Source organism: Muntiacus reevesi, chromosome 13, assembly GCF_963930625.1.
Source record: "Muntiacus reevesi chromosome 13, mMunRee1.1, whole genome shotgun sequence".
In the NCBI taxonomy this organism is placed as follows: Eukaryota; Metazoa; Chordata; class Mammalia; order Artiodactyla; family Cervidae; genus Muntiacus; species Muntiacus reevesi.
Window position 1 is genome coordinate 1,745,566 of NC_089261.1, and position 18,351 is coordinate 1,763,916.

At 69.0% G+C, this 18,351-nt stretch overlaps 1 protein-coding gene across 5 annotated transcripts in view; it reads right to left on the bottom strand.

The window, feature by feature from the left end:
• Positions 1–251: 251 nt before the first annotated feature.
• Positions 252–18,351, bottom strand: part of CABIN1 (calcineurin binding protein 1) — a 70,020-nt gene continuing 51,920 nt past the window's right edge. For all 5 annotated transcript variants that reach the window (XM_065905031.1, XM_065905032.1, XM_065905028.1 and 2 more), the window contains exons 30-37: positions 7,000–7,163; positions 6,678–6,774; positions 5,575–6,252; positions 4,466–4,540; positions 2,971–3,217; positions 1,649–1,792; positions 681–907; positions 252–588 (exon numbers count right to left, since the gene is read on the bottom strand). In XM_065905031.1, the coding sequence (XP_065761103.1) occupies positions 445–588; positions 681–907; positions 1,649–1,792; positions 2,971–3,217; positions 4,466–4,540; positions 5,575–6,252; positions 6,678–6,774; positions 7,000–7,163 (1,776 nt within the window). In that variant the 3' untranslated portion in view covers positions 252–444. The remainder of the gene's footprint in view (positions 589–680; positions 908–1,648; positions 1,793–2,970; positions 3,218–4,465; positions 4,541–5,574; positions 6,253–6,677; positions 6,775–6,999; positions 7,164–18,351) is intronic.

An 18,351-nucleotide genomic window follows, 5' to 3' on the forward strand; every position in this document is an offset into this window, starting at 1 on the left:
CAGAGCTCACGGGGCGGTCCCGTTGGAGGGGGAGTGTGGTGGGGGGCGGTCCGCACAGACCCGCGCTCCGGGCACCCGCCACGCAGGGGTGCAGGCCAGCCCCTGCGCACAGCTGGAGCCTCCTGCAGCACATGGCCTCAGCCCTGTGCCCCGTCCAGGGATGGGGGGTTACCCTGTCTTGACAGGCCCCGGGGGAGGGGGCCCAGAAGCCCTGGACGGGGACCCCACCCTGAGAAACAAAGAGACCGAGATGACTGTTTCATCTTTATTAGAAAAGCAACCAGAAAAAAAGGATCCTCCGCCGCTGTGACCCAGGCAGAGCCTGCGGAACACGGACGCGGCCGCCTGGGCGGGGAGGGGGCACGTCTACAAAGGCGACACGCCATAAAAAAGGACGCAGGCCCTGCAGAGTTCGGGGAGCTGGGCGGGGGCCAGGGCGGGCCCTCAAATGTCCATGTACTCCTCGTCCTCGTCCGTCTCGCTCTCCAGCGAGGACTCCTGGCTCGACGTCTCCAGCACCTCCAGCGCCGGCTGGCACAAGCTCTCCTTCCGCACCGTGGCAGCCGACTGCGCGGACAGGATGGCTGACTGCGCCGGGCGGGCGGGCAGGGGTCAGCGGTGGCCCAGTCCCCACCCGCGCCCGTGCCCCCCACCCGGGGTCCCCCCAGACGCGCCATCACCTTCAGCTTCTGCTTGGTCTCCTCCGAGATGCTGCCTTTGGGCGAGAGCAGGGTCGGGGTGGGCGGTGTGACGGTGATCTCGGGGGGGAACTTGGTGGCGGACGAGGGGATGACCAGCTTCGGCATGTTGGGCAGCAGGCGTGACTTGGCCCGGCCAGGCTCAGCCTTGCCCGGGGGGCCCTCGGGGGGTGGGGCACTCCCGCCGCCAGGCGCCTTGGAGCTGGCCACTGCGGGACAGACCCAGAGGGCTGAGCGGGGTTGTCCGCGGCCTCCCAGGCCGCCCCTCTCCTTTGCAGGCCTCGTCACCCCACTCCCCGAGGGAGAGAGGCACCCAGGCACCGCCTCTGGCGGTTAGACCGCAGGGTGCTGGCTCCCAGGCCACTTCCTGTCTCCCTGCCTCCCCGAGGGTCTGGCTCTGGCTGGTGGAAGTGGAGACAGGGGGCGCCTAGGAGCAGGGTGTCTGCTGGAGGCCCCGGGGTGGAGGGGAGCCCCGAGCCTCCCAGGCCTCGTCGGCTCTCACATCCCAGAGCCTGCCCCCGGCCAGCACCCACAACCCCGTGCGCCCAGGAGCCGAAGCCTGGCTGCTGTCCACGCCCGTCCGCCGCCCGCGGCTTTAAAAGGAGCGGGCTGCCCTAGCGGGGTCTGAGAGAGGCCCCGCCCCAGAAGTCCCGGGGCCTGGCTGCTGGAAGCAGGCAGGGCCGCGGACCGCCCCATCTGCCCCAGCCTCCCCGCCCTGCCCCATCTGGGCCGGGCACACTGCTCCTCGGCCGGCGGCCTAACTTGGGCTCCGCACCACCCGAACCATTCCCGTCTGCAAGGCACAGGGCGGAACGGGGCGGGGGGGGGGGTGGTGTGTGGCGCTTGGGCACCCCTGACTTTCTCGTCTGCCCCCGCTCCCCGCTGTCTCCAGGTCCCTCTGCGGGGACGCCCCCGCCGCCTGCTGGCCCCGGGGCCATGCTGGGCCTTACCCTGGCTGCAGGCGGGCTGGGTGCTGGTCCGGGGGGCGGCCTCCGCCGCGGAGTCCTCAGGGGCCGTCTTCAGGTGCTCACTGTCCCGCGGTTCCTGGGGCAGGAAGCCCGGGCCCTCTGTGCCTCCCGCCGGCTCCTCTCCTCCTGGGGAGACAGAGCGGCCGTGGGGGACACACGCCCCACGCTGGGACAGGGCCCTCCACCCCGACCGTGGCCGTGACTGCACAGGCCTCCTCCGACACAGTGGCCCGGGTGGGGCCAGGCTGCTAACTGCCCGCCGGCCGTGGACACCCGATGAGCCCGACTCACAGGGCCCCACACCAGTGCCCAGGAGTGGCGACTGGACCCGAACAACCCAGCTGAGGACGGGGCAGACCAAGTGGCCCTCCGGCCAGGCCACACCTTTCGGACGAGGAGTGCGCCTCCAGGCCCCTGGCCACGCGGGGCCTCCTGTCCTCCTCCTCCGGACGCTCCTGCCACGCCCGCCACCACCCCAGCACCCGGCTGCTCCCCCACGTCCCCAGGAGCAGGGGTCACGGCTGCTCCTCGCCTGGGCGGGGGTCAGGCCCCCGGCCGTCGGCTCTAGTCCCTGGATCTGGCCCTGTCCCCTCGCTCTGACTGCCAGCCGTCTCTGCGTTCCCAGGGCCCAGTCCACACGTGGCAGGGGCAGGCACGACCCGTGGGGGCCTGGGTCTCGCAGGAGCGGGTCGCGCTGGGCACACAGCTGCGACGCGGGCCCGGGGGCGACTGGTCCAGGACCTTCCGCAGTGGCCCCAGGGGCCGTGCTGAGCTGTGCCCGCCCGGCTGGGCACACCCGTTCTCACACAGCTGTCCCGGGGGCCTGGCCGAGCCACCCTGGGAGCTGCTCCTGTCAGGGGTGGGGGCTGCCTAGCTGACCGCCACCTCCAGGCACCTGCCCAGGTGTGCGGAGCCGGCTGGGAGAGGTACGTGTGAGCGCGCGTGCGTGCGTGTCCTGAAACGTGCGCCCTCCCTGGTTGGCCGGGCTCCCCTGCCCACTGTGGGCTGCACTTCCCAGGGGCACCTAAGTGTGGAAGGAACCAGGGCTTCCTGCTGCCCGCAGAGCCCCAGCCCCGCGTCCCCTGGCCCGTGGCCGTCTCTGGGGGTGAAGACCGCTGAGACGGCGCGTGAGCCCGGGGTCCAGACCCTGCGCTCTGCTGAGCCTCCGTGGGAGGAGGAACATGGCGGGTGGGGGGTGGAGATGGCACTTGGGTGTCACCAGGCGGGAGGCGCCCATACCTCCGCGCAGCAACAGGCCTGCTGTGGGACCGGGCCCGCCCGCCTGGCAGAGGGCCCAGACTCACCTGGGTGCAGAGAGGATGTGCTGGGGGCAGCCTCGGGCCGGTGTGGCCGCGGGGGCCCGGCGTCCTTGGCCAGGTCTGGGGTGGAGGCGGCGGCCGGCACAGGGCGAGGCTTGGCGTGGCCGTCACTGGGCCGTGGCGGGGCGTCCACCAGCACAGGCTCAGGGGCTGCGGGGGCCGTGGCGGTGGGGAAGATGCTCTCTCGGGAGTCCTTGGGATGCTTCGGGGTGGTGGGCGTGTCTCCTGCCGCCTGGGAGGGCAGAGTGGGTGTGAGGGGCCCACCCTGCCGACGTCGGGGGCCGCTGGGGGCCCAGGGGCTCGCCTGACGACGTCCAGGGCACGGCAGAGGGGCCCTAGGCTGGCCGGGACCTGCACCCCCCACTGCCGGGTGCCAGCCGGGAGGGTGGTGCAGCTGTGACCCGGGGCACAGGACGAGGGCACCCAAGGTGGCAGCTGCAGCAGTCAGTCCTGGAGGGTGACTTCCCGAGGCCACCGGCGGGAGGGGCCTGAGAGCAGGGGTGACGCAGGCTCTGCTGGGGGGCGGCTCCCGGGCTCAAGGCTGCGGCCCCAAAGCCCTTCCGCCCTCAGGGAGCTGGGCCCTCTGGGGCCTCCCGCCTGCAGGCACAGTTTCCTGCTCATCTGAAGCCCCCACGCGGGGGTGACGTCTGCGGCTCTGCACAGGCAGCTGCCAGGTGGGGCAGGGGCCCTGCGCGGTACCCAGCAACAGAGCCCCGGCCTCAGGTCCACCGTCCTCTCTGAATCACCGGTTGGACCCTGACCCGAGGCTGCGGGAGCCTCACGCCTCCTGGAGGCACGCGGCGCCCCACTGTGACCCCATCTCTCTTGACGTCTGCTCCCCGGGAGACGCCCCATCCCTGGCTCCATGGGTGTGGACGACCCTGCCACTCCAGTGGACCTCCAGCGGGAGGGCGGGTGAGACAGGACCTGTCTCCCATTGTCAGAAGGTGAGAGTGGGGTCCCTGTCCTCCTGCCGCTGGGGCATGGCGGCCAGGCCAGCCCTGGGGACTGAAAGGCCACACCGACCGCACGACAAGCACCTGCCCCAGGACCCGGCGACCAGCCTGCGGCCAGCCCCACCTTCTGGGGTCACCTGAGCCGGCCCTGCCCGAGCCCGGCCCCCACAGCCAGCAGCAGGGGTCTTCCCAGACGAAGGAGGCTGGATGGATGCTGGGCCCCGCCCGTGGGCTCCTGTCGGCCCACCCCAGCGCCACCTCCATGCTGAGGAGCTGCCTCTGCAGGTGAGGTTCACGGGGCGGTGACCATGCTTTGGTTTAGAGGAGAGCTGCGGGGGTGACAGGACCCTCATGCCGCCCGCACTTGGTGCTGGGGTCTGAGTCCCACGCGGGCTCAGGGCCCGAGGCTCAGCGGCCTGCCGCCCACCTGCCCGGGGCCCCCCGATCACAGGGATGGTCCTGGCCTGCAGCCTGGGGCCTCGTGCCCTGCACCAGGCGGCCGGCACGGGTGGGTCCACGCTTACCTGCCTCTGGGCGGCGGCCCCGAGGTGGACCTGACAGAACTTCACGGCCTGCTCCAGGGCGGCCTCCTCATCCACCTGAGCAAGGACATGCCCGAGGTCAGCGGCCTTAAGGACTGCTCCCAGGACGCGACCCCCCACAGCTGCTTCCCGGGGGGGAACCCCAGCCCTGTCCCAGGTCCCAATCCCCAGGGCTGCTGCTCGAGGACCAGCTGGCCATGCCACGTTCACGTCTGTGGCCGCGTGACTTCACCTTCGGGTGCAGAGGCTGGGGAGGACCCTGGGTGGGGGAAGAGGACCGGCCTGGGGTGGGAAAAGGGCCCGCCCTCGCCAGCAGGAGATCCAGGGCTTATGTTTGCTAGTTTACTGTTGATGCTGCAGAGGGGGTGATGAACAGTCTGCAAGCAGTGGGTGCACGTGGACACCACCCAGGAGGGAAGTGTCAGGTGCTCACCCTTGCTGGCCTGGCACAACCGGGGCTCTTCCTGTGGAAAGAACCTATTTTCCTCTAATTAGAGGGAAAATAAAACCCTAAGTCTGAGGGATTAAAAAACACAAAAGGCAGCAGAATGAGACAGGGAGCAGAGCCTCCCTGCGCCGGGCCTGATAAGGCTTCTGCAAGGCCTCCTTTCCTTCGAGGGTAGTTATAGATGTTTTAGAAGGATACTGTCTTTTTTAGTCCCTATTTCACCAGCTTTTCTGAGGTATAGTTAAGTAAAACTGTAATATATTAGCGGAGAAGGCAATGGCACCCCACTCCAGTCCTCTTGCCTGGAGAATCCCATGGACGGAGGAGCCTTGGGCTGCAGTCCATGGGGTCGCAAAGAGTCGGACACGACTGAGCGACTTCACTCTCACTTTTCACTTTCATGCATTGGAGAAGGCAATGGCAGCCCACTCCAGCGTTCCTGCCTGGAGAATCCCAGGGACGGGGGCGCCTGGTGGGCCGCCGTCTGTGGCGTCGCACAGAGTCACGACTGAAGCAACTTAGCAGCAGCAGCAGCAGATGCAAGCTCTCTGGGGCGCACAGCGGGAAACCCTGGGGTGGCTGGGAACGGCCGGACGCCCTCCCGCGGGGCCTCCCGGGTGGGGGTCCGCCCGCAGCCACCCACCTGCTTGATGAGCATGTAGGTCTCCGACATGACCCTCTCGACGCGGCCCAGGTCGCAGGCCAGGCCCTTCTGGCCCTGCTGCCACGCGCGGTAGGCGTCCAGGAGCAGCGTCTTGCCGGACTCCGTGTCCTCCAGCAGCTTCCTCTTGCGGCTGGGCCGCGGGGGCGCCTCCTCGGGGTGGGTGCCTGGCCTGGGCCCGGCCGAGGCGGCAGCGGGGGCAGTGGCGGGCGTGGGCGGGGCGGGGGCTGGCGGGCCGGGTGGCCGGGCACTGATGCTGAGCTCCTCCAGGGACAGCTCGGCGGGCCGGCTCTCGGGGCCCCGGCCCCTCGGGGGGCAGCCTGGCTGCAGGGGCGGCGGCCCGGGCTCGGACTCTGCGCCTCGGGCGGCGGCGTCCCCCGTGTCCATAGGCTCGGCGGGGCCGGCCCGGGGGCTCTCCTTGTCCCTGCGCTCCCCGGCCTGCTCTGCGCCCTCCCCCGCGTCCATGGCCGGGGGCCGGTGGTTGAGGGGGCCCGCTTTGCCCCCTGGCTCAGCGCCTGGCCCTGAGCCGTCGGCCAGAGGGAGCTTCTTGGGGTGTGGGAGACCCTCCTTGCTGTCCTCGGGACTGGCCTTGTGGGAGACGTCCGTGGTCATCCTGGCTCCGGGGAGGCCGCAGGCCTTGGGCCCGGGGCGTTCCGACCCCTACAAGGAAAGCAGCGATCAGACGCGGAGTGTCTGGTGTTTCCTGCCCCTGAGCGCCGACCTCTCCCACCTCGGCCACCCTGGTCCTGTCCATCTGCCCGCCGGCCAGGGCTGGGGCCACAGCTGCCTGCAGGGGCCCTGGCGGTGGCTCTGCTTCTGAGGCGCAGCCATCCCGCCCCGCCAGCAAGTGTGCTGGAGGCAGAGATGAGCCCGCCCAGGCCTCCCACCATGGCACAGCCAGGCTCGCTGGGCGGGGGGCACCGTGGCCGGACGGCCCTGGCTCGCAGTCGCCCCGCCTGCCAGGGTGGCGACTGGCCTCCGGGCGCCCGGCTATGAAGACAGTGCGCACGGCTCCTGGGAGGCGCTGGCTGGGTGAGGGAGTGGGCTGCGGGTCCCATGGGTGGCGTTGCGGGGGGGTCGTGCACCTCCGTGAGCTCGCTCAGCGTGTCCTCCAGCACCTTCACAGTGAGGACGAAGGCCCGCTGTGCCAGCACCTGGCGGTCAGCATCTCGCAGATACTTCCTGCAGTGCGCGGGGGAGGCCACGCGTCAGAGCCACACGGCTACAGCGGCCCGTGCCCCTCTGCTCCCGGAGGTGTTCCCAGGGCCTCCTGCACACCCGGCACTGTGCGTGTCCCAGGTCCCCAGGGCTGAGGCTCCGAGCCCCAGGGGTGGGGGGTGGGCTCGGCCCGCTACTCCTGGCCGTCACCTAGGACGCCTCCGGCCGGCCGGGCGGGGCTGCACTCACTTGCCCTGGTCTGGGGTGCGCTGCAGCATGGAGGAGACTTTGAGCAGGGTGCCGTGGTCCCGCAGCTGGGCCAGCACCTTGAGCAGAAGCACGACGGAGCGGTTCATGTGCCAGGCGAAGCTGCCCGGCCTGTCGATCTCGTCCACGGGGATCCGCCAGATGCCCTGAGGGACGGACCGGGCGGGCGTGAGGGGAGGGCCGCTGGGACCGGAGCCTGCCCCGGGAAGGCGGCCCCGCGGATGGGGGCAGAGGACGTGCACACAGTTCGGTGCCCCTTTCTTTTGAGAGCTGGCACCAGCCCCCGTTGACCCGGTCGTCCCCCCAGGGAAGCACGCAGGGTGCGCCCATGTCCAATGGCAGGACCGGGAGCCACTCGGGCCCACGAGGCTCCCCATGGGTGCTGACCACACAGGGATGGACGGTGCAAGGTGGGACCCACTCCTAGCGGGAAACTGCCGTGAACTGCAGCAGCTGGGCAGGCCAGGCAGGCCCCAGGCCTGGCCATTCACAGCATCCCCTCCGGCAGTGCCCAGAGAGTCTCAAGGGTCCCCCAGAAGTGACCAGCCATCCCCGGGGACGCTGGATGCCGCCTTCCCTCAACACACGTCTGCCCAGCATTCTGGTGCAGCCGGGACCCCTTCCACTTCCCTCCTGGCTGACCCCACTGTTTGCCGGCCAGCTGGGTGGGAGCCTCACTGCCAACCCCCCCCCGGCCCTGTGCCATGCTTAGCCCCTGGGCAGCACCCAGCCCGTAGCCAGCACCCCCACTCTGGCCCAGTCAGGGAGAGGATGATGGCCAGCACGGCTGAGGCGGGCAGTGGACACGGGGGGGCCCGCCCAGGGTCCCAATGCTGCGTCTCCTACCAGCAGGCGCAACTCCTGCAGCAGCTTGGGTGAGCAGCCCGCCCCAGGTATGAGAGCAGGGGCCAGAAGGGCATCGCGGACAGCCATGTGAGACCCGGGAAACGCCCGCGCTCCCCACACCCCTGCAGGCATCCCCGCGGTCCCCACCACGGTCTGCACGGGGCCAGTGATGGAGACACACTTGGCAGGGGAAGAGAGAGGTATGAGGTGAACCGGGGCACACGCAGACGCTCCATGGAGGGCACAGCGTCCCAGTGGGGGGCCTCCTGCCGTTGCCAGTCCACGGGGTCATCAAAGGCAGCGAGGCCTCAATCAGGACACTTGCCCGGTGGCACCAAGGAGTCGCCCGCCACCCACCCAGTCATGTGGAGGCGCCATCCGCCCACCTTGCCCTCCGAGGCTGCCCTCCCCGCGCCCGCTTCCCACACGCGGCTCCTCCCGGCGGGGCCCGCCCAGTCTGGGGCGTCACCATCACGACTCCAGGCGCACGGCTGGCTGGACCTGCTCTCGGTGGCCACGGGGAGCCGAGGGCAGTGAGGGGCAGGCAGCCTGGAGGCCGCGGCCTTGACCCAGCCTCCTAGGGCGGGGACAGACCCCCCCACCCCCAGGACACGGGACGGGCCTGGTTCCCATCACCTCACACAAGGGCTCCTCCCTACTAACCCCAGGCTGGGTGAGGACACGCGGGCAGAACCTTAACATCAGAGACTTGAGAAAGTCAGGAGGCCAAAAGAAATCAGGCGGAGTGCACGGAAGGTTCGGAGGAAAGCAGCTACTGCAAGCCCTGGGCACAAGCCCGGGACGCGGGGCCACAGGCGGGCAGGTGGTGAGCAAGCCCACAGGCCTGCCTCCGCCTCCGTGGGCTGCGCTGAGCAGGGCATCTAGGAAGGGTGAGCCTCATCCTGTCTCCAGGGCGGGGCGGAAGCGCCTCCCATGGGAGCCCCTGCAGAGAGGGGAAGCCCCCCGAGTGACCAGGCGTAGAGGGCGCCATGTGTGGGGAGGAAGGGAAGCGGCCACGTCCTGCCCCTCCTGCAGCAGAGGCCCCCGCGCCCACCCAGAGAGGGCTGCGTGCAGGTCTTGGGGAGGCGAGGGACATGCTGGGAACAAGGGAAGGGCATGGGCAGCAGGGCCCGACAGGACGACCCAGATGAGGGACAGGCTAGAGCAGGACAGCAGGGAGCCAGACCCCCACCAAGGGCAGTGGCGCTGGTGGGGCTGTGGGCCACGGCTTGGCCCGCCCCTCAAGGTGCCTGGCCCCAGGCAGTGGCGGGGGCTCCGTTCTGGCTGGGCGACCGCCTGCGTGGGCACTGGTGGGCGGCGGGGGTGCAGCGGCGGCCTCAGTGTGCCCAGAGTGCGCCCGCATGCCTGGCGGCTCCTCTGCAGGATCTCAGGTGACCCCGCAGAACGCCGCTGAGGCTCCAGGCTGCCGGCAGGCGGATGAGGTCACCGAGACCGACCGTAACTACCTACTGGATAATTCATGGAGCCCTGGACGCTGGGCCTGGCGTAACGTGTTTAATCGCTCAGTCCTGTCCGACTCTTTGCGACCCCATGGGCTGCAGCCCGCCAGGCTCCTCTGTCCGTGAGGATTCTCCAGGCAGCAATACTGGAGTGGGTTGCCATGTCCTTCTCCAGGGGATCTTCCCGACCCAGGGACCAAACCCAGATCTCCCGCATCGCAGGCGCATTCTTTCCTGTCTCAGCCACCAGGGAAACTCAAGAATACTGGCGTGGGTAATCTTTCTCTTTTCCAGGGAATCTTTCCCACCAAGGAATTAGAAACTGAGGTTTTCCTGCATTGCAGGCGGATTCTTTACCAGCTGAGCTACCAGGGAAGCCCCAGGCATTTACCACCAGCTCCTGAACCTTCCTTGCAGCCCAGAGCTGGGCATACTGCTGCTGCTCTTAAGGAAACCGAACCGAGGCAGCTGGCCCACGGACAGGAAGTCTGCTCAAGGGCGGCTGGGAGGCGGGGCCTGGGGAGCGGGGTCCCAGGGAGGGGATGGACGGGAGAGGCCCCCTGGGCACCGGGCACTGCTGAGGCCCACAGATCAGCTTGAGCCCAGCATACCAGGGTCTGAGGAGAGCCTCTTCCTAGAGGGGCCGGGGCTCCTCTCCCCCCGCCCCTGGGTTCCTGGCTGGCTGGCCGCTCCACACCACCCTAGATGCCGCAGTGTGAGCTACTGAGGAGTGTGGCTCCCTGTGCAGAAGGGTGGCTGCAACGGCCTCTCCATGGGGCCCAGGGCCGGCTCTGAGCCAGGTGGATGGAGGGCAGTGACCCAGACCGGTCCCGGTCCTCACAGCAGACCCACCAGGTCTCCACCTCCACCGGGCCACCGCTCAGGATCCCAGGCCTCGGGATCGTTCCAAGGCCCCGGGCCCACCTGTAGCCTTCATGGACTCCGCCCTTCAGTCAAGGGCCCCCTACTCCAAGGGTGGAGACGAAACCTCCCCGGAGAAAGCAAGCAGCCAGGAAACACCAGGGCAGGAGAGCAGGCTGCGAGACGCACAGCCCAGGCCCTGCTCAGCCCCGGGGACCAGGCTCCTCTGGCAGGGGGGGACAGCAAGGCTCAGGCTCTGGGGGGCTGAGTGGAGACCTAGACTCGTCCCATGCCCACACCGGCAGGGACAGTTGGAATATGTAACCAGCCATGCGCAAGGCGGCCCAGGGACCCTAGGGTGGGACTGGGACCGTGGCTCCAGCGCCAGATTCCTCGCCTGGGCTCTGCACACCTTCCCTCCCTCCCTGGACACTCACAAAGGACCGAGAAGTTAGCAACGCGGCCTGTGACTTGCACAGAATCGGGGTTGCAAGGGACCAGGCAGGGATACCAAGTCACTTCAGTCTCCGGGCGGGCAGACAGGCTTGGGGGAAGCCAGGGGCCTCCCCAGCACCCCGAGGGCCTCAGAGGCTTCCTGACTGAGACCCGGGGCCCCAGTGCCAGCCTGTCCTCCAGTTCAGGCTGCTGGCTCCTCCCACTGACCCCTGCTGCCATATGCACGGGACACGGCTGTGCCCTGGGCACCTGCATGGCCCTAACAGGCAGGCAGAGGGGAGGTGAACTGCGCTGGGAGTGCCCAGGAAGGCCGAGAAGAGCTGCACCCGAGGCCTGGGGGAGGAAGCAGGGAAGGTGGGGCCGCGGGGCCCAGAGGTCTTGGAGGGAAAGAGGCAGAAGCTGGCGGCGGGGCAGGTGAGCCCCAAGGGCCTGCGTCCGCTTGGGGCCCTCCCAAGCCCAGCCTGTCCGAGCAGGGGCTCCAGGGCGGTGTCAAGGGCCAACCTGCCTCCTGCCCTGCGGCCCCCTAGACTCTGAACTCATCTGTGTGCCTCTCGGGCAGTCGGCCTCCTACTGCCTGCATAGAGATGACCTCCTGGGGGCTACCCAGCCGGCCTACAAGACCCTCCAGAAAAGGAACGTTCCGGATCAAGGCTGCAAACCCTGCTCCGAGTGCCCTCCGCCTCGGGGCAGCGCACAGGTGGCAGGCCTGGGAGGTCTGCACCCCAGATGGAGCCCCGCTGGTGTGAGGAGGGCCCCTGGGTCCCCCAGGGCAGCTTGGCTGGGCCACTGCACAGAAAGCCAAGCACATCCCAGGACCTGGGGAATCACACTGACGGGCCAGCCGCTCCCCTGGAGGAGTGGTCTGTGCCACAGGGCGAGGGGACAGGAAAGAGGCTGGGCTGAGGAGGAAGCGGGGAGAGATCCAGGACTCTGGGGAGGGGGTGGTTCAGGAAAAGCCAGAGAGGAAACCCCGCAGCAGGAGCCTCAGCCCAGTGTTGGGGGGGTGGGGGGGGAGGGAATGGGCAGTCCCTTAGGGCTGGCCTTGTGACCCGGGTGTCCTGAGCAGATGGCATGGAGGAACGCGAAGTTCTCATCCTAGCGTTTAACTCGGTAACGGAGCACACGTGAGATCTCCTATGTCATCACAAACTCCCCATCACTTCAAGTGACCGCAGTGCATCACCCCGCAGGGGAGCCCCAACTCCTGCAAGTCCCCTCCGGAGGGGCCTCCAGGGAGGCACCTTCACCATCATCAGAGAGAAGGCCAGGTAGGAGCTCGTCCCCCTCCCCAGGGGCTGGACCCCTCCCCAGGGGCTGAGTCTGCCTGCCCAGAGATGCGGGCAGCGCTCCATCCGTCTGCCCCAACCGGCCCAGCCCCCAGCCCCCAGCCGGCTCCCTTCCCAGAGCTGCTCAGCCCAGGCTCCCTGTTCACAGAGCACCCGAGGGAGAGCCCGCCTCCCTGACAGAGGGATTCCTGCCCCCCCTTGGCAAGGGCGCAGCGGTGACTCAGCGCTCCCAGCAGGCGAGGCCAGGAGAGCCCGCTGCCATCCTGCTCCGCACAGCAGGGGCCTAGAGGGGGCCCTCAGCAGGGCCGGGGGCGTGGGTGGGAGTCAGAGGAGGAGAGCAGGGGCCTTTCCCCCAGAGAAACATGAAGACTTTGCTTCCAGGACCGCCTCGGTGCTGCAGGCTGGCCCCGAGTGGAGCCAGGAAGGGGCTGGTCTCTGGACAGCGAGGCTCTGAGGTCAGGAGCGGCCTCACTGGGGAGGACACCAGCGTCCTCCACTGTCCTGGGGAGATACCTGTTACCTGGAACCCATGCAAACCTCCCCAACAGCACGACCACTTGAAGAACAGGGAGGACTGTGCAAGGCTGCACCTGCCGCCCACGGGGCCAACAGTACTCACGGGGCACCCCCCCACCGTCTCCCGCCCCACTCACACCTCCCCCGGAGAGATCCAGGGGGAGTTCCAGGATCCACGGCAGAACTCAGCCTACTCCCCGCCCCGCCCCCCCGGGTCCACGCCGCCTGTCCCCAACTAGGGGCAGCGGCACTGCCAGACACCACCTTTCCCCTCGCGGGCCCGGACGGCTCCAGCTCCTCCAGGAACTGCCCCGGTGGAATAGGACAGAGTGTCCAGCTTGCCTGCTCCCCGTCTCCCTGAAGCCCTGCTAAGCCAAGGGCCGGGCACCTCCCACAGCAGTCAGGGCCACCAGCTGGCTCCAGGCGCTGGGTTAAGGGCGTGCCAGGGCCCGGCTAAGTTGAGCACCCCTGGAGGCAGGAAGTCCTGAGGCCTCCTCTGCAAACCCCTGAGGGCCGCCTCTGGCCGTAGGGTCGCACAGAGGCCGCCAGGGGCGCCCTTGCCCTGGCCCCGGGAGCCCTCCAGGCTGGGCCGAGCAGGGCAAGGAGTCCCCGCGGCATCCACCGGCAAGAGTCCCTCGCGCAGGAAGGGGCTGGGGAAGCCTGCCATTTGCCTGCAGCCGGCGCCCGCCCGTTTCCAGGCTCTTCTGCCAGATGAGACGTCGCACAACACGGGGTCCCCAGAACTGCCAGACTGTTCGTCCCCTCCCCCTCTGGGGAGAAGCAGAAAAGACAAACAACGAAGTGCGAGGAGCCAGCCCACCCGGCAATTGCGCCGGGGCCCCGCCCGCGCCCTCCCGCCCACTCGCGGCGGGGCAGAGGCCCGGCCCGGCGCGGGGAGTAGGCCCGGCGCTCGCCGGACCCGGCACCAGCTTCCCGCCCCCGCACGGCAGCTATTTATAGCCGGGGAAGCACCGCGCCGGGCGCCGCTGCCCACCCGCGGCCGGCTCACCAGCCCCGGGAGCGGCCCGCGCAGCTCCGGGCCCGCGCCGCCCGCCGCGAAGTTGCCGGGTCGGCGACGGGCGGGCGGCTTTCGCTTTCGGGCGGCTGGCGCAGCGCACACCCCCGCGCGCCCACTCGCGGCATCGGCGGGCCGGCTAGGCTCGCTTGGGGTTCGCGGGCGGGCTTCTCTCCCGGCCCCCGCCGCCCCCGCGCGCCCGCCGCCCACCTGGCGCTGTGCGGCCCCGGCCGGGGGCAGGGGGCGCCGCGGCCCCGCTGCCTACCGACTTCCTCCGCTGCGGCGCCCGGGAAACCGCGGCCCGCGGGCTTCCTGCTGCGCCGGGCGGGTGGGCGGGCGGGGGGTCGGGCGCGCGAGCCGGCCCAAAGGACTGAGCCGAAGCTCCGGAGCGCGGGGAGCCCGCGGGCAGAGGGGCTGGACGGCCGCGGCCCGCCCCCTCGGCCCCCCGCCCCAGGCAAGTTCCTACCCGCCGGCTCCGCCGTGGCATCTGTGCAGGGAGCTAGGGCGGGCGCCGGGCCACGGCGCGGAGGCTCGCTCGGCGGGCCGGGGCGGGGCGGCGGGGCCGGACGGAGCGCGGGCGCTCGCTGCTCGGCCTGGAAGCAGGCCCAGCAGCACGACTGACTTGGTCGGCCAATCCGAGCAGATTCCGAGCCGGGCCACCGGCGATACTGGGGGGCATAGCCTTTGCCACGGGAGGCTGTGGGACCAGGCGTCCCAGGCCCAGCGGGGCAGGGATGTCCAGGAGGGTGGACGGCAGGGCGACAGGGCTGTCCACACCCTGCAGCGGAGCAGCTCTGTGCCCGGGGCCCCTGGAGTTGTGTCCTGTGCAGGGCAGACGCCTGGGCGAGTGAGGGGTGTCCTCGCTGACCCAGAGGAGTGGTGGGAGCTGGACTGCAGACTCTCCCAGGACCACTCTCCAGCAGGGAGAGCAGGACAGAGGCCACTGCGCCCTGCAGGGGTCTTTCCAGCTGGGAGGGGCAGCTTCTCTAGCTGGGCTGTGAGTCCCAGGAGCAGATGACACGGGGTGGAGCAGCGGGGCTGGGCAAGAGACCCGGCAGGCTCAGGAACCCTCTGCAGAGCTCCGTGGTACTCAGAGAGGAAGAGTGGGCGTCCCTCCTGGCAGGGCAGCCAAAGCCCCAGGGAGCGCACGGCGCCTTCCCCAGCGGTTTCCTGTGGAGCAGCCCCGTGGAGTCATCCCCCAGCCCCTGGGTGCTTCTCCCACCCTGGCTGAGGAGAGGCGGGGCAGCAGCGGGGACAGGGCTGATGGAGAGACGCTGCCCCCAGCCCAGGCCAGGCACCAGCCCCCATACCATTTCTCCCCCAGTCCAGCCAGCACCACGACTCTGACCAACACCTAGAGGCCTTAGGGCCGCCTGGCCCATCCTGGTGACAGCTTCCTAAGCCAAGTAGCTTCCACTTGTCCTGCCCACCAGCTTTCCCAGGCTTGCCACACGCCCCCGACCCAAACAGGCCCAAGGCCAGCCTTCAGCCGGCAGCTTTTGCACTCCTGGGCTATCCTGCGTCCAGGGCCACAGCAGCAGTCTGGCACCCCACTGGAGGATCAGAACTCCGCCTGGCACTGGAAGGACCTGGTCTGGGCTCCCAGAGACCACCTAACCGTAGTGAGACTGGCCACCTCAAGGCTGTGCCCACCATGCTGGGCCCCAGGCCAGGAGAGCCTGGGCCGCATGTTCTCAAGTCGCAGCAGCCACGCCCTGTCCACACTCGTGTCATTCCCTGCCGGGAACTCGGGCCACCAGCTGTCCTCGTGCGGCCCCGCCTGGCCGTCCCTGCTCACTGCTCCCCACCACCTCTGGGTGAAGCACTTGCACCCCTGTGGGGACTGGCAGCCCAGGGGTGGCCACCAAAGCCAGAGGGGGCCAGAGGAGGTGAGGCTGGGCGACTCTGGCCTTGTCTGTGTGAGTCACCCCTGGCGAGGCAGACAGAAACAGGAGGGTGTCAGAGGCACAGTCCAGGAGTCTCCCGGTGTCCGTGTCAGATGACGGCAGAGGACGAACAGAGGCCTTGGGGCAGAGGCTGTTCATCCGTGTGCGGGTGGAAAGGAAGACTCCAAGGCCAAGAGGTGTGTGGTGGCCCGGGGTGTGGAATCCAGACAAACATGGGCAAGGCCCCAGGCCTGTGGCCGGCGGGCACATGGCGGGCCTACTCACACCTCTCTGGCCCCCTTGTGCTCCCTGGGCAGCACAGGCCTCTGAGTGGCCACCCCCTCCTGAAAACACCCACCTGTGCTTCGCCATACATGCCTAAGGCCTGCACCCCCAGACTCAGGACTGGCTGCTGCCCAGGTGCCCCCAGCCGAGCTCTCCACGGGGAGCACGTGGCCCAGGGGCCCCACACAAGCCACCCCGTAAGACCTGAGCTGACACAGACCTGCAGACTGCTCTTGGTTCCATCCTGCGGGCCGTTAATCTGGCCCTTTAACCCTGACCTAACCCCCGTCTTCCCAGGACTGAGTCCAGCGCTGCCCAAGATGGCAGGAACACGTCTCGGAGCTCACAGCCCACGCTTCAGCGCTGGGCCTTCACACTGCCAGCTGGTGTGCAGGCGCGGGCCTCCCCACTGTGGGGTGCCGGCTCCATCTGTCGTGGGCCTGGGCAGCATCTCTGCTGGGACCGTGCCAGCTCCCTCTCCTGTCCCCTGTGGCCAGGAAAGGCACTTGCCTTCTACCTTAGGTGCACAGACCCCAGCTGCCGCCCCGCCATGTTCCCACTGGAGCCTCTGGCGCTCAGGAGCAGGTCAGACCGTGCTCTGCAGAGGGCTGCGGGCACCAGTGACTCCAGCTGCTTTGCTTTTCTGACCCATGAGTGAGGACACAGCGGAAACGGGGGCCTGCCCGGGGAAACGGAGGGTCACGTTCAAGGACGACCCCATCCCCGTGGTCTGGGGCAGCGTCCTCCTCACCAGACGGCTGTGTCGGCAGCCACGCTCAGCTCCGTAGGGACAAGCATGTGCGTGCATGCACGCCCACCAGGGCCTGAGCTGCAGGCCCGCCCATGGCCCCAGGCCCCAGGCGGCCGGGGCCCCAATCGTGGGTGCCAGGGCTGCTATGGGCAGGCTCGGCCGTGGCCATGGCTGGCTCAGCTGACCTGGTGAGTCCAGGACGGGGTGGGGGCCAGAGTGGCTTTAAGAAGGAGGGGCAGGCATCCGGGCTGGGTGTTGACAGCCAAGGACCCCCACATGGAGGGGGGACAGCCAGGGGGCCCATGTGGGGGAGCACCAGGGGCCTGCGGGGTGGGCAGCATGGAGCAAGGGGCCGGAAGGCTCGGAGGTCTCGGTAACCTGGCCGGGGCTCACCAGGGCCTCCGTGGAACAAGAGGGTGCTAGGGCTCAGCTCCTCTGTGCCCGCCTGTCAGGGACTTGGGAACGAGAGCGGCCGTCTCTGGGGGACTGCTGAGCTGCCCCGTTTCATCTCAAGAGGGACCACATCCTAGAAAAGCCGCGTCTGATGTGCACATGGAGAAAACTAGGCCAACCCTGCCACCACCCGACCCCGGCTCCTAACGCGGGGCCTGCGTGGGCTTGGGGGCGTCTGCGCCACGGCCTGTGCCCGATCTTTCCTGGACAACTGACACGGAGTTCTCTGCAGGGAGGGGTGAACTGAGGTGGGCAGGGATCTGGCACAGACCACAAGACACAGCCAGCGTCTCCTGCAGAACGGCCAGAGGTTAACAGGCCCGGCCCGGCCCGCGGAGCCCACCCCCACCACAGGCGTGTGGCGTCATCCCCACCCATGGGGGTCCTGGAGCCCAGGGCGCCCCAGCCCACCAGAGGAGGGCCAGCTGGGCCTCTCGCTGGAAATGAAGCCCAGGCCAGCACTGCCGGGGCCAGGGCCGGGGCGGGAGGGCGGGATGGAGCCGGAGCCTGTGCCTGCCTGGTGATGGGCTGAGCCTGGTGGGGAAGCTCCACCTGCTCTGGCATACCCTAGTTTCCAACTTCCTACATGTGATCAGGGATTAACGTTTCAAAATTTGTTTTTAATCAACCATGTTCCTGCAACATCCTTCCCAACTGGCCCTGAGCCCCCTCACCCGCTCCCAGGAGGCCGGTGAGCTCTGCTCCACAAGGCCGCCCCCGCCCGTGGGGCCTTCCTGCACCCGCTCCTGACCCAGTGGCCCCAAGGCACACGCGGTCCTCCACAGCCCCCTGCGGTGGGTCTGGTAAGGCCCACTCGGCAGACAAGAAACAGTCTAAGCAGTGCTGACCAGCTTGTCCAAAGCCACCAGCTAGGCGGGGCCAGGTGTGGGGCAGGCCCGGGGCTGGCCGGGGACGAGGGCACGCATGTGTGTGCGCGTGTCCCCAGCCAGGCCTGTGCGGGAGCCCATAGCCTGTCACCATGGAAACCGGGGGGGGAGGGGTGCCTAGAGCCTGCTGCTCTGGTTTGGATTTCAAACTCCATGCTGCTCTCTCAGAAGCCACTTGGTCAAACTTTCCACGTAGGAAAAGTGGAAGGAAAGGCAGGGAAGCTCTGGCTGGCGGGCAGAGGGGTGGCGGGGTGGGGACCCCAGATCTCCCCCGGGCTCAGGCCCCCTTCCCCCAGGGAGCGTGTGGCCCAAGCAGGTGGGCCCAGCCCTTCCTGACCCCGGGAGCTGCTGCCTGTTCGTGTTTGCCAACAGGGTGTGTGAGAAGGCACTTTTGGAAAAAGGGCTGGAAAACCACTGACCTCACCCAGCTGGCCGGCCTTTGGAGATGGGGAAACTGAACTCAGCGGGCTTGGACCAGGAAGCCAGCAGCGGGGTGAGCCCACGGGCGGGTGCGTGCCGGGCCCCCGCGGGCGCACAGGGGACCGAGGTCGGGCCTGCGTGGCCCGGGCTCACACAGGGTGGCCACACGGCAAGCGAGGGGGCCGCAGGCCCAGCCCTGGCGGCCGCCGCGC